General features: G+C 35.7%; 1 protein-coding gene across 1 annotated transcript in view; it reads right to left on the bottom strand.

The window, feature by feature from the left end:
* Positions 1-213: 213 nt before the first annotated feature.
* The window catches only part of DTWD2 (DTW domain containing 2), a gene marked incomplete at both ends in the record, with an annotated part of 123,423 nt that continues 106,661 nt past the window's right edge, over positions 214-16,975 (bottom strand). Inside the window, 2 exons of the mRNA XM_080698417.1 lie at positions 214-384; positions 16,816-16,944. Of these exons, the coding sequence (XP_080554543.1) occupies positions 214-384; positions 16,816-16,944 (300 nt within the window). The remainder of the gene's footprint in view (positions 385-16,815; positions 16,945-16,975) is intronic.

Genomic DNA, 16,975 nt, shown 5'->3' with positions numbered 1-16,975 from the left:
GCATGTTTTTAAAAACAAATACAGTATGAAACCTTGCTTTTCAAAGTCACTGAAAAATTTTTTTTTTCTTTTTTGCTTTATGGCTGTGGCTTCTATCTTCTGAACAAGATTAGTAGCAACTCTTAGTCTTCTTTAATGAACCCAGAACTCACAGAAAACATAAAATGGTAATGTCATATAAAAAGAGGTAAACAAGCACCAGAAATTTTAACACTAAATTTTAACACTATTCATTAACAGTTCCATTTTCCTAAGTTTGCGTTTGTTCTTTGGCATTGGCTTAGGATATAATCCATTTTTCAGAAGATACTCCTTGCTGAGGCGAATTTGAGCACCATGCTGAAGCTGGAAAGAGCATAAAGCTTGAAGAGGACGAAGTAATGTCTGTTAGGGAAAAAAAAAAAAAGATACTGAAAAAGTATCTGTGACAAATCAGGGTTGTAGATTTTTCCTTCAAAACCAAAGACAATTATGTTTCTTTTTATTATTATAGCTTTTAACTATAAAAGCCAATATATAAAAGCCAACTATATCATAATTATCTCTAAATAAATAATATCTTGAATATCACTAAGGAATTCTAGTAAAGATACAAATACTGATTTCCTGTATAACAATTAAAATTTGAACTAAGTTTTATACTTTATTCAAATACCATGAAAATTATTATCATCATTATAATAATTTAATCTGTAGCAAAGAGACTAAAAGAAACCTTTAGACATACTAGACCCTCAAATTAGTTAATTCAGTTTCAATCATAAATTGATGCAAACTTACTGACAATAATTAAATGACAACAACAGATTAGTACTTTGCTACCTTCCTCATGCTGGTACATGGACCACATACAAATTAGAGACCTAGGTTGGGTATATCAAAATCATTCTAACTCTATATTTATCCCATCTAAATCTAAATACTTATAAAATCAAGCATTTACCATAAACATGTAAACTTAATGGACCTGAAAATGTGCACCCACATTTGTAAAACAAACTCTTGAGGAAATTGGGTCTCAAATAGACCCAAACACAATAATATTGGGATATTTCAACATATCACATATGCCACTAGATCAAGCATCAAGGCAAAAGATGAGTAAAGACTCTTCAGAACTAAAGAAAATTATAAACCAAATGAACCTAACAGACATATACAGAATATTTCAACCAGCAACAGCTGAGTACACATTTTTCTCAGCTGCCCATGGAATGTTCTCCAAAACAGACCACATCCTGGGCCACAAAATAAATACTAGCAAATTGAAAGATGTAATATTGGGGGATAGGGAAGATGGCGACCAAGTAAATCAGCGTCTCTAAGTACACCTGACACTCAATCTCAATAACTTGAAAAATAATGCCTTACATAGCCATAAAATACTATCAATAGAGAAATAAAAGCTATAAATACAAGGGTCAGAGAAAAAGAAGACTAGCAGAACCACCAGAGAGCAGAAAAGAAACCTGCCTGCCTTGTGGCAGCGGCCACCACACCAACACCATCTTGCCTCACAGATCCAGATTCCAGAGACAAAAAGGAAAACAAGGGGATGAAGTGGCCAGTTGCAGTCCAGTTGGTTGTAATTCAGCAGTTCTTTCAGTGCAAAGATAGGCTAAAATTTCCAGCAGACAAGTCCATCACGCTCCCCAGGGATTCAGAGCAGAGCTCAAAACCAAAAAAAAAAAAAAAAAAAACCTGCCAGGCTCACGGCCAAGGGCATGGCGTCAAGGCCATATTACCAGCAGTGGTGGCGAATTTACCACACCTGTGAGAGCTCCAGCCCAGCACACACCACAATCGTAAGTGAAATTGTGGGCACTACAGGAGAAATCCCAGCACTGTCTCCCCAGGACTCGCACAGCTTTGATAAACTCCCTGGGTCTGAGATCTTGCAGCTCAACCCAGTGAAGTAGTAGTGGCAGAAATTGCCACACCCTAGTCACAGTACCCTGATGAAAAACGCCCAGCCCCGTGCCCTCAGGGTCTTGAACAGCCACAATAACTCCCTGGGTTTGAGACTTTGCGATACAACCCAAGGAAGGAGTGGTAGCAGCTGAGATTACCACACCCTCCAGAGATCCAGAGCACAATAAGTGAAGTTGTAGTGATCCGGAAAAGAACCCAGAGAAGGTGGTAGTGGGATCTGCTGTTGATCATATCAGAAGCTCAAACAGACTCAGGGTCTGGTCAGTGGAAAGTATGTGGGGAGTCTTACACTTAACACTAAACCCAATGAGTAGGATCTACGGAAACACCACAGACATCCCAATTGTGATGAACAGGGAGAAGTCAGACTAGCCCAGCCCTAGCTGTGGAGAACAGAGACTCCTATATTGAGTTTGGTCTCAGAGGCATATGCTACCAGGAGAGGCAGAGAGAGACCTAGACTCCAAATCTGTGGAAAGTGTGGAGGGTGACCTTCACTCAATATTAAATCCAGCCCCATTGATATCGACCATCTCCATAGACTGAGAAGAGTCAGAGAACCAGACTCACAGAAGGAAAAGCTGGTGGCACTCAGTATCTATACAGAGAGACTGCTGAATAGTTATTTGTAGAGTTGCATTAATTTTTTGTTGGGATTGTTTGCTTTTTTGTTGTTGTTTTTGTTCTTTTTTTGAATGTGACAGTGTATACCTGGCTGGGTTTTTTTCTTTTTTTTGAGGGGTTGTGGGTTTTTTGTTTTTTTTTTTGTTTTGTTTGTTTTGCTTTGTTTGGTTTTGTTGTTTTTTTAACCCTCTTCCCAAATCCTCTCCCAAGCTTCTTCACTTGTACATACCAACTAGTGCCCTCTATCCCCCTTTTCTTTCTTTTTTCTTCTTTTTATCGTTCCCTTATCTTGTATTAAATCAACTTCATATCACTATACCAGAAACTCTACATTGGTTACTAGAATACTACTACATTTGTACTATCTCAATCTCTAGTATATACTCCATTACCAAACTCATACTTATACTATTCAACCCTATCTGAGACCTTACCCTATTCTTCCATTTACTCCTCCACTTTCCTCCTTACTCAACCTTCACTATTGAATACAATACAACTTATCCTTGAATATACCAGATGACACCTAGAGACTGAAAGAAATCTACCAAAGCAACAGGTACAAACTTCTGAAATCATGGGAAGGAGGAAAAACAACGGAGCAATGAGCTCTCACAACTCCACAATAACGGAACCTGATAACACAGAAATGCAGAGATCTCCAGAAGATCAAATCAGGAATATAACTGTAGAAATAATACAGGATTTTATAAAAGATTTTAGAGAGAGTCTTAAAGAAATAAAGGATGCAATAATTGAAGTAAAAGCCTCAACTAAAATTATAAACAATCGATTAGACCACATGGAGAATAGAATCTTGCTTCTGAATGAAGAATGGCTCATAGAAGAAGTAAGGAGTGATATCAAGAAGTTTATAGAAAGAGCTGGGTGTGGTGGCGCAGGCTTGTAATCCCCACACTTGGGAGGCAGAGACAGCAGAATTGCGCAGGTTCGAAGCAAGTCTCTTTGGCTTAACAGACCCTGTTTCCAAATAAAAATATTAAAAAAAATAGGTCTGGGAGTGTAGCCCGGAGGTAGGAGGGCTTCCAGGAACCCCAGTACCACCACCAAAAAAAAAAAAAAGAAAAAGAAAATGTATATAAACAAACGAAAATAAAGATACAACATATCAAAACCTCTGGGACACTTTGAAGGCAGTATTAAGAGAAAAAATTATAGCACTGAATGCTCACATAAGAAAAACAGAAAATCATCAAATAAATAACCTAATGACACATCTCAAAGTCCTTGAAAAAGCCAGTAGAATACACAAAATTAAAATTAGAAATTAACAAAGGAGAGAATTAAAAAATATAGAAAATCAACAAAACCAAAGCTGGTTTCTCAAAAAAATTAAAAAGATAGATAAACCATTAGCCAACATAACTAAAAAAAAACAGAGAATCAAACCAATTATGAAGAAAAGAGATGAAAAAGGAGATATTACTACTGAGAGTGTAGAATTCCAGAGGATTATCAGAAACTACTTTGAAAAACTATACTCCAACAAAATTGAAAATCTGGAGGAAATTGACAACTTTCTAGAGAAATAAAAACTTCCTAATTGAGTCAAGAAGATAAAGAAAATTTAAACCAACCAATAACAATCAAAGAAACTGAAACAGCAATACATATCCTACCATCAAAGAAAAGCCCAGGACTGGATGGTTTCCCAAGTGAATTCTATAAAACCTTTATAGAAAAGCTAATATACCAGTACTCCTCAATGTATTTTGTAAAGTAGAAAAAAAACGTGACTCTTCAAAATACATTCTATGAAGCTAACATCACATTAATACCAAAACCAAATAAAGACAGTTCAAGGAAGGAAAACTATAGGCCTATATCTTTGATGTTTTGTTTAGCAAAAGTGCTAAATAAAATACTACCAACACTCATTCAAAATCACATAAAGAAAATCATACATCATGAGCAGGTAGGCTTCATCCCTGGGATGCAAGGCCGATTAAACATAAAAATCGGTCCATGTAATTCATCATATAAACAGAGCCAAAGACAAAAATAACATGATCATTTTAATAAATGCTGAAAAAGCATTTGATATAATCCAACATCCATTTATGATAAAAGCACTGAAGAGAATCGGATTTGCATCTCTCTGATTGACAGTGATGTTGAGTATTTTGTTGCTGAGAACTACTTTGGCTATTCTGTTTTTGTTGTTGTTGTTGTTCCAAATAAATATAAGGACTGATTACTCTGTGTGAGAAATAATCTTTTAAAAGATTAATAAGATGAACAAACCCCTAGCCAACCTTAACCAAAGGAGAGAAAAACTCAAATTATTAAAATCTGAAATGAAAAAGAAGACATCACTATAGTGGACAAATTAAGAGGAACATGAAAAACTATTTTGAAAAATTATATTCCAATAAACTGGAAAACAAGAAAGAAACCAATAGATTTCTAAAAACATACAATCTGTCTAAGTTGAGATAAGAGGATATAGAAAACCTAAACTCTCCAATAGCAAGCAAAGAAATATAAACAGGGATAAATATCTGCCATCAACAAAAGCTCACACCCGGATGGTTTCCAGCTGAATTCTACAAAACTTTCAGAGAAGAATTAAACCATCAATACTCCATAACTTACTCAACCAGTCGCCAGGCTCCAGAGAGGAGGGGTGAACAGCGAGCTGAGGTGAGCAGTTGCTGAACAGCCGGGTGGCAATCAGCAGTTTTTTCAGCGCAGGGAACATCTAAAGCTCCCAAGGGCTGGGCTCAGCACACCTGGCAGGGACTCAGAGCGGAGCTCAAAACCAGAGAAGAAATACGCCAGCCTCACAGCCAAAGGCGTGGCAGTGGTGTCATATTGCCAGCGGTGGCAGCTGCGAATTCACCGAGTCCACTAAAGCTCCATCAGTGCACTCAACAACCGTGAGTCAAATTGCAGCCCCTAGGGGAGAAATCCCAGTACTGCATTCCCAGGGAATTACGCAGATAGTCTCCCGGGGTTGGAGACTTTAGCAGTCCAACCCAGTGGGGGAGTGGCGGTGGCAGAGATATCACACCATAGTCACAACTCCCGGCTGGAGAACGCCCAACCTGGCACACCCCACGGACTAAGCAGCCTCGATTGACTCCCTGGGTCTGAGACTCTGCGATACAACCCAATAAAGAAGTAATAGTGACTGAGATACCACACACTTGAGATCCAGAGCACCTTAAGTGAAGTCGTAGTGACCCAGGGAAGAACCCAGAGAAGGCACAAACTTCAAAAATCATGGGAAAGAGAAATAACAATGTAGCAGTTAATGCCCACAACCCCACAACATCAGAACCTGATAAAACAGAAATCCAAAGATCTCTAGAAGATCAAATCAGGAAAATAACTGTAGAAATAATAGTGGACTTTTGAAAAAAATTCAGAGAGAGTCAAAAAGAGATAAAGGATGCAATCTTTGAAATAATGGTCTCAATTTAAAGTATAAAAAACAGATCAGACCAAATAGAGAATAGAATCTCGCTTCTTGAAGATGATCACTCCAAAAATGAACACATAGTTTCTAATTTAGAAAAAAAAATCCGACAGCAAGAATCTGACATTGAGGAAATATGGACCCATTTTAAGAGAGCTAACCTAAGAATAATTGGAATAGAGGAGGGAAAAGAAGGTGAAACCAAAGGGATCAACAATCTCTTCAAGGAAGTAATAGCAAAAAATTTTCCAAACATAGAGCAAGAGGTCGATACACAGGTCCAGGACACTTACAGAACTCCCTTAAGACAGGATCAGAGAAGAGGATCCCCACTCCACATAATTGTCAAAATGACTAATGTGGAAGCCAAGGAGAGAATCTTAAAGGCAACAAAAACAAAAGGCCACATGACATACAGAGGCAAACCAATTAGAATCACTCCAAATTTCCCAAACCAACCAAGTCATGAGAGCCAGAAGGGCTTGGAGTAACATACTCCAAACTCTGAAAGAAAATAACTTCCAGCCAAACATTTCCTACCCAGCAAAACTATCTATCAAATTAGATGGGGAAATAAGAAGCTTCTATGACAAACAGAAACTGAAGGAAATTATGTCTTCAAAACCAGTGCTAGAGAAAATACTCAAGGAGATTAACTGCAAAAAGGAAATGGGTAATACATGCCAGAACCAAAGAAACATGAATTCACATCCAGCAGACGACTAAGCAAAGAAGAATATCTCAAACAGAAATAAGATCTTAACATGTTGGGGATTAAAAATTATCTCTCTATAATCACACTGAGTGTAAACGGCCTCAACTCCCCAATAAAAAAACATAAAGTGGCAAAATGGATTAAAAGCCAAAATCCATCCATCTGCTGCTTAAAAGAAACACACCTTACAAGTAAAGATAGGAACAAACGCAAGGTAAAGGGCTGGAGCAGGGTAATCCATGCTAATGGTACTTGAAGACAAGCAGGAGTAGCAACTATGATATCAGACAAGTTAGACTTCAAACCCAAACTTATTAGAAGAGACAAAGAAGGTCACATTTTACTGGTAAAAGGAATAGTCCAGCAAGAGGAAACAACAATAATCAACATCTATGCCCCAAACATAGGAGCAGCTTCTTTCATAAATCAAACTCTTTGTGACATAAAGTCACACATAAATCCCAACACAATAATACTGGGAGACTTCAACACACCTCTCAAAATACTAGACCGATCTTCCAGACAAAGGGTCAGTAAAGATGTCTCAGAACTAAAGAACACCATTAACCAAATGGATCTGTTGAACACATATAGAATATTTCACCCAACTACAGCGGAGTTTATATTTTTTCTCAGCTGCTCACGGAACCTTCTGCAAAATAGATCACATCCTGGTACAAAAAATGAGCACTAGCAAATTTAAAAAATATGACATACTTCCCTGTGTCATTTCAGACCATAATGGAATGAAACTAGAAATCAACTATAAGAAGACCCAGAGAAACAACATAAACATGTGGAGACTGAACACCACACTTCTGAAGGAAGAATGGGTCACAGAAGATGAAGAGGTGAAATCAAGAAATTTCTAGAAACAAATGAAAATAAAGATACAACATATCAAAACCTCTGGGACACTTTGAAAGCAGTATTGAGAGGAAAATTTATAGCACTGAGTGCTCACATAAGAAAAACAGAAAATCTTCAAATCAATAGCCTAACGACACACCTCAAAGCCCTTGAAAAGCAGCAACAATTGAAACCCAAAGCCAGCAGAAGATGGGAAATTATTAAAATTAGACCAGAAATTAAAGAAATAGAGAATAAAAAAAACAATACAGAAAATCAACAAAACCAAAAACTGGTTTCTTGAAAAAGTTAACAAGATAGATAAACCACTAGCCAACCTAACTAAAAAAAGAGACAATCAACCCAAATTATGAAGATAAGAGATGAAAAAGGAGACATTACTACTGACAGTGTAGAGATCCAGAGGATTATCAAAAACTACTTTGAAAAACTATACTCCAACAAAATGGAAAATCTGGAGGAAATCGACAACTTCCTAGATAAATACAACCTTCCTAAACTGAGTCAAGAAGATATAGAACACTTAAACCAACCAATAACAATCAAAGAGACTGAAATAGCAATAAAGAGCTTACCATCAAAGAAAAGCCCAGGACCAGATGGTTTCCTAAGTGAATTCTATAAAACCTTTATAGAAGAGATAACCCCATTACTACTCAAACTGTTTCACGAAATAGAAAAAACCGGGACTCTCCCAAATACATTCTATGAAACCAACATCACACTAATACCCAAAACGAATAAAGACAGTTCAAGGACAGAAAACTACAGGCCTATATCTCTGATGAACATGGATGCAAAACGATTAAACAAAATACTAGCAACACGCATTCAAAAACACATCAAGAAAATCATACACCATGACCAGGTAAGGTTCATCCCAGGAATGCAAGGCTGGTTCAATATACGAAAATCAATCCATGTAATTCATCATATAAACAGAATCAAAGACAAAAATCACATGATCATCTAAATAGATACTGCAAAAGCATTTGATAAAATTCAACATCCATTTATGATAAAAAAAAACTGTAAAGAATTGGAATAGAAGAAACATATCTCAACATTATTAAGGCAATCTATCATAAGCCCACTGCCAACATCATATTAAATGGGGAAAAACTTCAAGAATTCCCCCTACAAAACTGGAACGAGACAAGGATGTCCATTATCACCAGTTCTCTTCAGTATGGTACTAGAGACTCTAGCCAGAGCAATACGGCAAGAAAAGGAAATCAAAGGAGTACAAATAGGAAAAGAAGCTTTCACTATTTGCAGATGACAGGATACTATATTTAGAAAACCCAACAAACTCATCCAAAAGGCTGATAGAACTGATCAACAAATTCAGCAAAGTATCTGGATACAAAATCAATCTTAAAAAATCAGAAGCTTTCCTGTACACTAACCATAAATCCACTGAAAAAGAAATTCATAAAACACTTACACTCAGGATCTCCCACAAAAAAATAAAATACCTAGGAATAAACTTTACCAAGGAGGTAAAAGATCTCTACAAAGAAAATTATAAAACACTGAAAAAAGAAATCGAAGAAGATATTAGAAGATGGAAATACCTTCCATGTTCATGGATTGGCAGAATAAATATCTTTAAAATGGCCATCCTCCCAAAAGTGATCTACAGATTTAATGCAATGCCCATTAAACTACCAAGATCATACCTCACAGACAAAGAAAAATCAGTCGTTAAATTTATCTGGAATAACAAAAAGCCCAGAATAGCCAAGGTAGTTCTCAGCAACAAAAACCATGCAGGAGGAATCACAATACCTGACTTTAAACTATACTACAAAGCCATTGTAATAAAAACAGCATGGTACTGGCAAAAGAACAGATATATAGACCAATGGAGCAGAATAGAAGACCCAAAAACAAGTCCACACACTTTCAGCCAAGTGATTTTTGACAAAGGGGCCAAAAACATCCACTGGTAAAAAGATAGCCTGTTCACCAAATGGTGTTGGCAAAACTGGTTAACCATATGCAGAAAATTGGATATTAATCCCACTTTTTCACCCTGTACAAAAGTCAACTCATGATGGATCAAAGACTTGGAAATTAAACCAGAGACCTTGAAGCTCCTTGAAGAGGGCATAGGTCCAACACTGCAGCATAGGCACAGATTAACATTTTCTCAACAAGACCCCAAAGGCACAACAAATTAAAAGGAGAATCAATACATGGGATTGCATGAAACTGAAGAGCTTCTGTTCAGCAAAGGAAACTATCAAGAACCTCAAACGAGAGCCAACAGAATGGGAGAAGATTTTTGCCATCTACACCACCGATAGAGGACTAATATCTAGAATATACAGAGAACTCAGGAAACTCAACACTAAGAAAACAAAGCATCCAATAACAAAAAGGGCAAATAAACTAAATAGACACTTCAAAAAAGAAGAAATTCAAATGGCCAATAAATGCATGAAAAAATGCTCAATATCACTGGCAATCAGAGAGATCCAAATCAAAACTACCCTGAGATTTCACCTAACTCCAACTAGAATGGCAATCATTCAAAACACAAATAACAACAGATGCTGGCGAGGATGTGGAGAAGTGGGAAATCTAAGACATTGCTGGTGGGATTGCAAATTAGTGCAACCACTTTGGAGAACAGTATGGAGACTCCTCAGAAGAATGGGAACAAATCTACCATTTGATCCAGAAATACCACTTCTGGGTATCTACCCAAAAGATAGGAAGCCAAACTACCAAACTAATGCATGTATATCTATGTTCATAGCTGCACAATTCACCATAGCCAAACTATGGAACCAGCCAAGATGTCTATCAACAGATGAATGGATTACAAAACTGGGATATGTACACAATGGAATTTTACTCAGCCATCAAAAAAAAACTCAATTACATCATTTCAGGGAAATGGATGGAACTGGAGGACATTATGCTAAGTGAGATTAGTCAGTCACAAAAAATAAGAAATCAGATGCTTTCCCTAATATTTGAGAGTTAGGGAGAAATGGGTCATAGGAGGAACTCTAGATGAAAAAGGAAATCCTATAGAGGAGCAAACAAGACAACCTAAAGGAGGAGAAAGGAGGGGGGAAGAGGAATATCTCTAAAACTCACAATGTACTTAAACATATCGAAGTCAATCACTTAGCCAAGCAAGGGAGGGAGGGACGAGGAGGGAATGGGGTGGGAATTGGGTAGGGGTTAAATCAGCGATGTTTATATGTTTGTACACACAAGTTTTTTTTTACCCCAATATGATGTTTGAATATAATGCACCAATAAAAAAATTTTAAAGGAAAAAAAATACTTCATAACTTGTTTCATGAAACTGAAAGAGGTGAATTTCTTCCAAACTCCTTCTATAAGGCCAGTGTCACATTAATACCAAAACCAAATAAAGATACCTCAAGAAAAAAAATTATAGACCAATATGTTCAATGAACATAAATGCAAAGATTCTAAACAAAATGATAGCTATGAGCATTCGAAACCATATCAAGAAAATTGTGAACCATGAACAAGTTTGTTTCAACCTAGGAAAGCAAGACTGATTCAACATATACAAATCAATACATGTTAATCACCACATGAATAAAACTGAGAACAAAACTCACATGATCATATCAGTAGATGCTGAAAAAGCATTTCACAAAATTCAAAACCCACTGATGTTTAAAAAAAAAATTTGCAGAAGCCAGCATGTTGGGGCATGCTTGTAATCCCAGTATTTGGGAGGCTAAAATAGGAGGATCGCAAGTTTATGGCCATCCTCAGCGACTTAGTGGGGCCCTCTGCAACTTAATGAGACCCTGTTTCAAAATAAAGAATAAAAAAATAGGGCTAGGGGTGTAACTTGCAGGTAGAATGTCCCTAGATTACACCCCCAGTTCTGAAAAAAAAAAACCTTGCAAAACTTTGAAATTGGAAGAGAAGGAACATATCTCAACATCATTAATACAATATACAGTAAACCTAAAGCCAGAATCATATAGAATGAAGGAAACCTAAAAAATTCCCTCTAAAATTAGGAACAAGACAAGGATTCCTACTATCACAACTCCTTTTCAATATCCTCCTCGAGACTCTTGCTAGAGTGATAAGACAAGAGGATATCAAGGAATTCAAATAGAAAAAAAGAATTTAAACTATCTTGGTTTGCATGATTCTATATCTAGAAGACCCAAAAAACTCAACCAAGAGACTACTGGTGTTGATTAACCAATTCAGCAAAGTAGTGGGATACAAAATCAAACTAAAGAAATCAGTAGCTTTTCTTTTTTCTTTTTTTTTTTTTGCATTTCCCTCAATTTATATTTATTTATTTTTTAATTTTTAATTTTTAATTTGTGCATTGTAGTCCTATATCTTAATGGGATACAAGATGGTAGAGACATACATGCACACATCACCCAATTATCCCTTACACAATTCCTGCCCCATTCTCTTCCTGTCCCTCCTTCTCAAGCTTGGCCTAATGATTTAACTTTGATGTATTTGTTAAAGTACATCATACATATTAGAAAATTTCCCTCTTCCTCTCTCCCATCCCCTCAGGTCTATAAATAAGCTATAGATTTGCTCATCTATAGCTTTTCTATATGTCAACCATGAATCTGCAAAGAAATAAATAAAGAAAACAATTCAATTTACAATAACCTCAAAACCAATAAAATACCTAACCAAAGACTTTGTAAAATACCTCTACAATGAAAATTATAAAACAATAAATAAAGAAATTAAAGACCGTGGAAGATGGAAAGGTCTCCCTTGCTCATGGATAGGCAGAATAAATATTATCAAAATGGCCATTCTAGCAAAAGTTATCTACAGATTCAATGAAATACCTATCAAAATCAGTCATGAATTTCATATGGAGTAACAAAAGATCCAGAATGGCCAAAGCAATTCTCGGGAACAAAAACCATTCAGGAAGCATCACAATTTCTGAATTCAAATTATACTACAGAGCTATAGAAATTAAAACAGTATGGTATGGGCTCAAAAACAGGCACACAAACCAATGAAACAAAATAGAAGATACAGAAACAAACCCACACACTTAGTGTCAATTAATCTTTGACAAATACATACACTGGAGAAAAGACAGCCTTTTCAACAAATAGTACTGAGAGATTGGCTATCCATTTGTAGAAAAATGGAACTAAATCCTTACCTATCAACCTGCACAGGAATAAACTCAAGATGGATCAAAGACCTAGAAGTTAGACGAAAGACTACAAAGCTATTAGAGAAGGACATAGGTTCAGTACTTTAACATATAGGCACAGGTAGTAACTTCCTCAACAAGACCTCAAAAACTCAGGAAATTAAAACAAGAATTAACAAGTGGGATGGCATCAAACTAGAGTTTCTGCTCATCAAAGGAAATAATCAATAATCTAAAGAGAAAGCCTACAAAATGGGAGATCTTTACTAGCCACCATATATATCCACCATATATATCCAGAATATAAAAAAAGCTCAAAAGACTTTACACTAACAAAACAAATAACCCAATCAAGAAATGGGCAACTGAACTGTATCACAAAAGAAGAGATACAAATGGTCAATAAATACATGAAAAAAAGTTGTCCAACTTCATTAGCAATCAGGGAGATGCAAATCAAAACTACATTGAAATTTCATCTAACTCCACTCAGAGTGGCAAGCGGAAAGAAGTCAAATAATAACAAATGTTGGTGAAGATGTGGGGAAACAGGACCTCTTCTACACTGTTGGTGGGAGTGCAAACTAGTTCAGTCACTATGGAGATCAATTTGCAGATTCCTTAGAAAACTGGGAATGGATCCACCATATAATCCAGCTATACCACTCCTAGGTATCTTTCCAAAGGAATTGAAATCAGAGAAGTACAGTAACATATGCATACCTATGTTTATAGCAGCACAATTTGCAATAACCAATAAAAAAAATAAGAAAGTTCATAAGATAAAACTTCCTCAGTAGAGAAGATCCTATAATGAAAAAACTCAACCTCAAGGCTCCCAAGGTATGAAAAGTCCAGTAAATATTACAGTTGATGAATAAAAGTCACTAAATTTTAATTTAAAGTTTTCTTTTATTAATAGGCCAAACCCAGAGGCGCAAGGAAAGGCAAAAGGTTAAAACTCCTCGGTGCTTGGATTGGCAACTGTGACCATTAAAACACATCACTTCTCTCAATCCTCACAATACTGTGAAGTGATTATTATTTAAATGTTACAAGCAAGAAACAAGCACAAAAAAGATTATGTGAACCTCCCACTTGAAAAAAGCAATGATAATAAGCAATGAAGTTGCAAATCAAACCTACTTTAGCCGGGCGTGGTGACTCACGCTTGTAATCCCTGAGCTTGGGAGGCGGAGACAGGAGGATCTCGCAGGTTTGAAGCCAGCAACGCTGGCTTAAGAGACCCTGTTTCCAAATTTAAAAAAGTATAAAATAGGTCTGGGAGGGTAGCCTGGAGGTAGAAGGGTTTCCATGAACCCCAGTACCACCAAAACAAAAAACCAAAAAAAACCCCCACAAAAACCTACTTCAAAGCCCAAATTACAACTTCTAGGAAGATATGCTTTCATATGATGCTATTTCCAGGTGATTAAAATTTGTTTTAGGATAAAGGAAGCAGATAAATGAAAAAAAACTAACAATGCTATTTGGGTCAGGTTTTTTATTCTGAAAGGTCCTTAATTACTACTCTTCCCCATCATCTTAAGATGTTATTAGAATATTCCTAATAAAAAGTTATTGGGCAAAAGTGTGTATCATAGCTTTCCTCCCCAGGAAGAGAAGAAAACACCTGTATTCAGAGCAGATATTAACTGTGTTTTACAGATAATCATACTAATCTTTAGTTGAAATTAAATTTGAACAATTGGGCTTAGGGTCACCACCCTAAAAAAATGCAGCTTTTACTATCAACATTAAGATGTATAACTACAGTGCACCAAAAATAATTTTAAAAATAGGTTTCCTGTTATAATAATACAAATATCAGAATAGTATATCTATGAATCTGAAAAAGCAGAGCAACAGCAGCAGCATTAGTACTAGTAGTACAACCCCCTATCCCTTATCCTCTGTTTTACAACTATTATTATTATATCCACCATCATTACCAGCACTGAAGCTTATATTTAGAACTGCAATAAAAATCCAATTCCAATTGTGGGAAAAGGAGATATAATTCAACAGAGGGTTCTTTCCAGACTCAAAAGAAGGAGAGAAAAGCAAGTTTTAAATCAAATAATAGTACACTTTTTCCTCAAGACTGTAACTTTGATTAAGTTCAGTATAATGCCTGATCCTAGAATTTTTACATCAAGAAAGAGGAAAATAGAGATTTTGCAGAAAAAAAGGTTAGAAAAACTGTTAGAACATTTTCATTTCTCTATTAAGATATTTAAAAACACATGTGCCTGTGGATGTGTGGGAGGCGTGTAAATCTCAATAATACAAAATAAATGATGTTGAATAAGCAAAATGGAAAAAGTAGCATATGGGACTAAAAATTGCTATGTTGATGGCCACGTCCAAATATTGGTCATAAAGATAAAGAAGAGAGAATAGCCTGAGAACATTCCCTGGTCATATAGGGTAGAGAATTAGGATCTCTGGCAAATTTTTTTTTCTGAAACATAAGTGAAATTGCCCTAGACCCCAAACAAAGTCTACTCATACACATTCCTCCTCCATAAAAAGCCTACATATAAAAGCCAACTTCTTTCAAACAAACAGTTTCCAATTCTTGACATTTTCCACAGCTTAGAGTCAGGGAGAGAAAAAGGCAATTCATTGACTGCTTCTGGTACTCTTTAGCATTCCATGTTCTTGAGATCTTTTTGTTCTCTTTAGAATTAATATCTTGGTAACTAATCCAGTTACTTTGACCTGAGTGCTTGTCTATTATTGAAATAATCTTCATGACTCAGAAAATGCCTTATAACAGTAACAATGTGTATAAAGAGACAGAAAGAAAGGCAAGAAAGAGTGCCTCATGCCTATTTGTATATTGTGGGATGTGGTTATGGTATGTGTTGCAGAGGGAGTTAGAAACTCCATTTGGTTATGCTTATTATCCTCTGACTTTTCTTCTTTAGTTGTAGTTATCAAAATATTTTTATTATTAAAAAAAAATCTCTGAGCCAAGTGTAGTAGCACATGTCTGTAATTCTAGCACTTAAGAAGGTTGAGACAGGAGGATCCCAGGTTTAAAGCCAGCCTCAGCAACTTAGGGAGACTTTGTTAAAGAAAAAAAATAGGGTTAGATGTATAGCTATGAAAGAACATCTATCTGTTTAATCCCCAGCACCAAACAAAGAAACAAACAAAACCCTATAATTTAAGTTTTATTTTGCTTGGGTTTTTATTTTATTTTATTATTATTATTTTTGGTACTAGGGATTGACCCTGGGGCATTCTAACACTGACTTAAACCCCCCAAACTATTTTACAGTTGAAACAGGATCTCTAAGTTACTGAGGGTCCTACTATATTATAGAACCTGGCTCTGAACCTGCAATCCTCCTGTCTCAGTCCCCAAAAACTAGGATTAAAGGCATGCATCACTATGTCTGGCTACAATTTTTTTCTTTTGCTTTAAATGCAAAATTTCTTATATGTTCCAGAAGATTGAGATGTTAATAAGCTCATTGAAACTTTATTCTTTGATGATGATTATTAATTATGTATGCAATTTTCAGACTTTCATGAAAATTAAATAGAATGATTATTATAGATTATAACCTTTTTATATTCTGTGGGTGTTTTTTTAAAGTAAATTTTTATACTCTAAACAAATTTAATAAGATAAGCAGGATGCTAGAATATCTCCTCAAATAAAGGTATCAATGGAAAAATAATGTTATGGAATATTCTTTTAATTTTAAAGAAAAAAGTTGGACACAAGAGAACAGAGTACTAAAACAATAAAATAAAAAATACATCCAAAAGAGTCTATTTAATTTTGTGCTACTTAAATGCAATTTAACAGATTACAAATGCTATTTGCACAGTTTCATATGAATATTTAAATAGCACAATCTGGAATGCTAAACTAACACAGAAAAACACCAGAGGGGAAATGAGGGTTATACAAGTATATAAATTTCTGTTGCAGATACATCTTACTTGTCACCTGAGTTACAAATTTAACAATTTAAACATACCCACATTTTCTAAATAAAATCTAAATTAAACTCCTGCTTTCAAAAGCTATGATCTTTCACGTACCTCCTGTATGTAATTATTTTTCTCCAAGATAGAAAGAGCAACAGCAGCACACTCCAGTGTAGAAAGGCACCTATTAGTTGGCTGCATCCGAATTACATACTGACTGGAAATATTAGTTTTTAACTGTACCTGAAATCAAAATAAAATAACACAGTGTAAT

The sequence above is a fragment of the Muscardinus avellanarius genome (assembly GCF_963383645.1).
Source record: "Muscardinus avellanarius genome assembly, chromosome: 7".
In the NCBI taxonomy this organism is placed as follows: Eukaryota; Metazoa; Chordata; class Mammalia; order Rodentia; family Gliridae; genus Muscardinus; species Muscardinus avellanarius.
The sequence above is the reverse complement of the archived record's forward strand: the minus strand, read 5'-3'. Positions and strand labels throughout refer to the sequence as shown.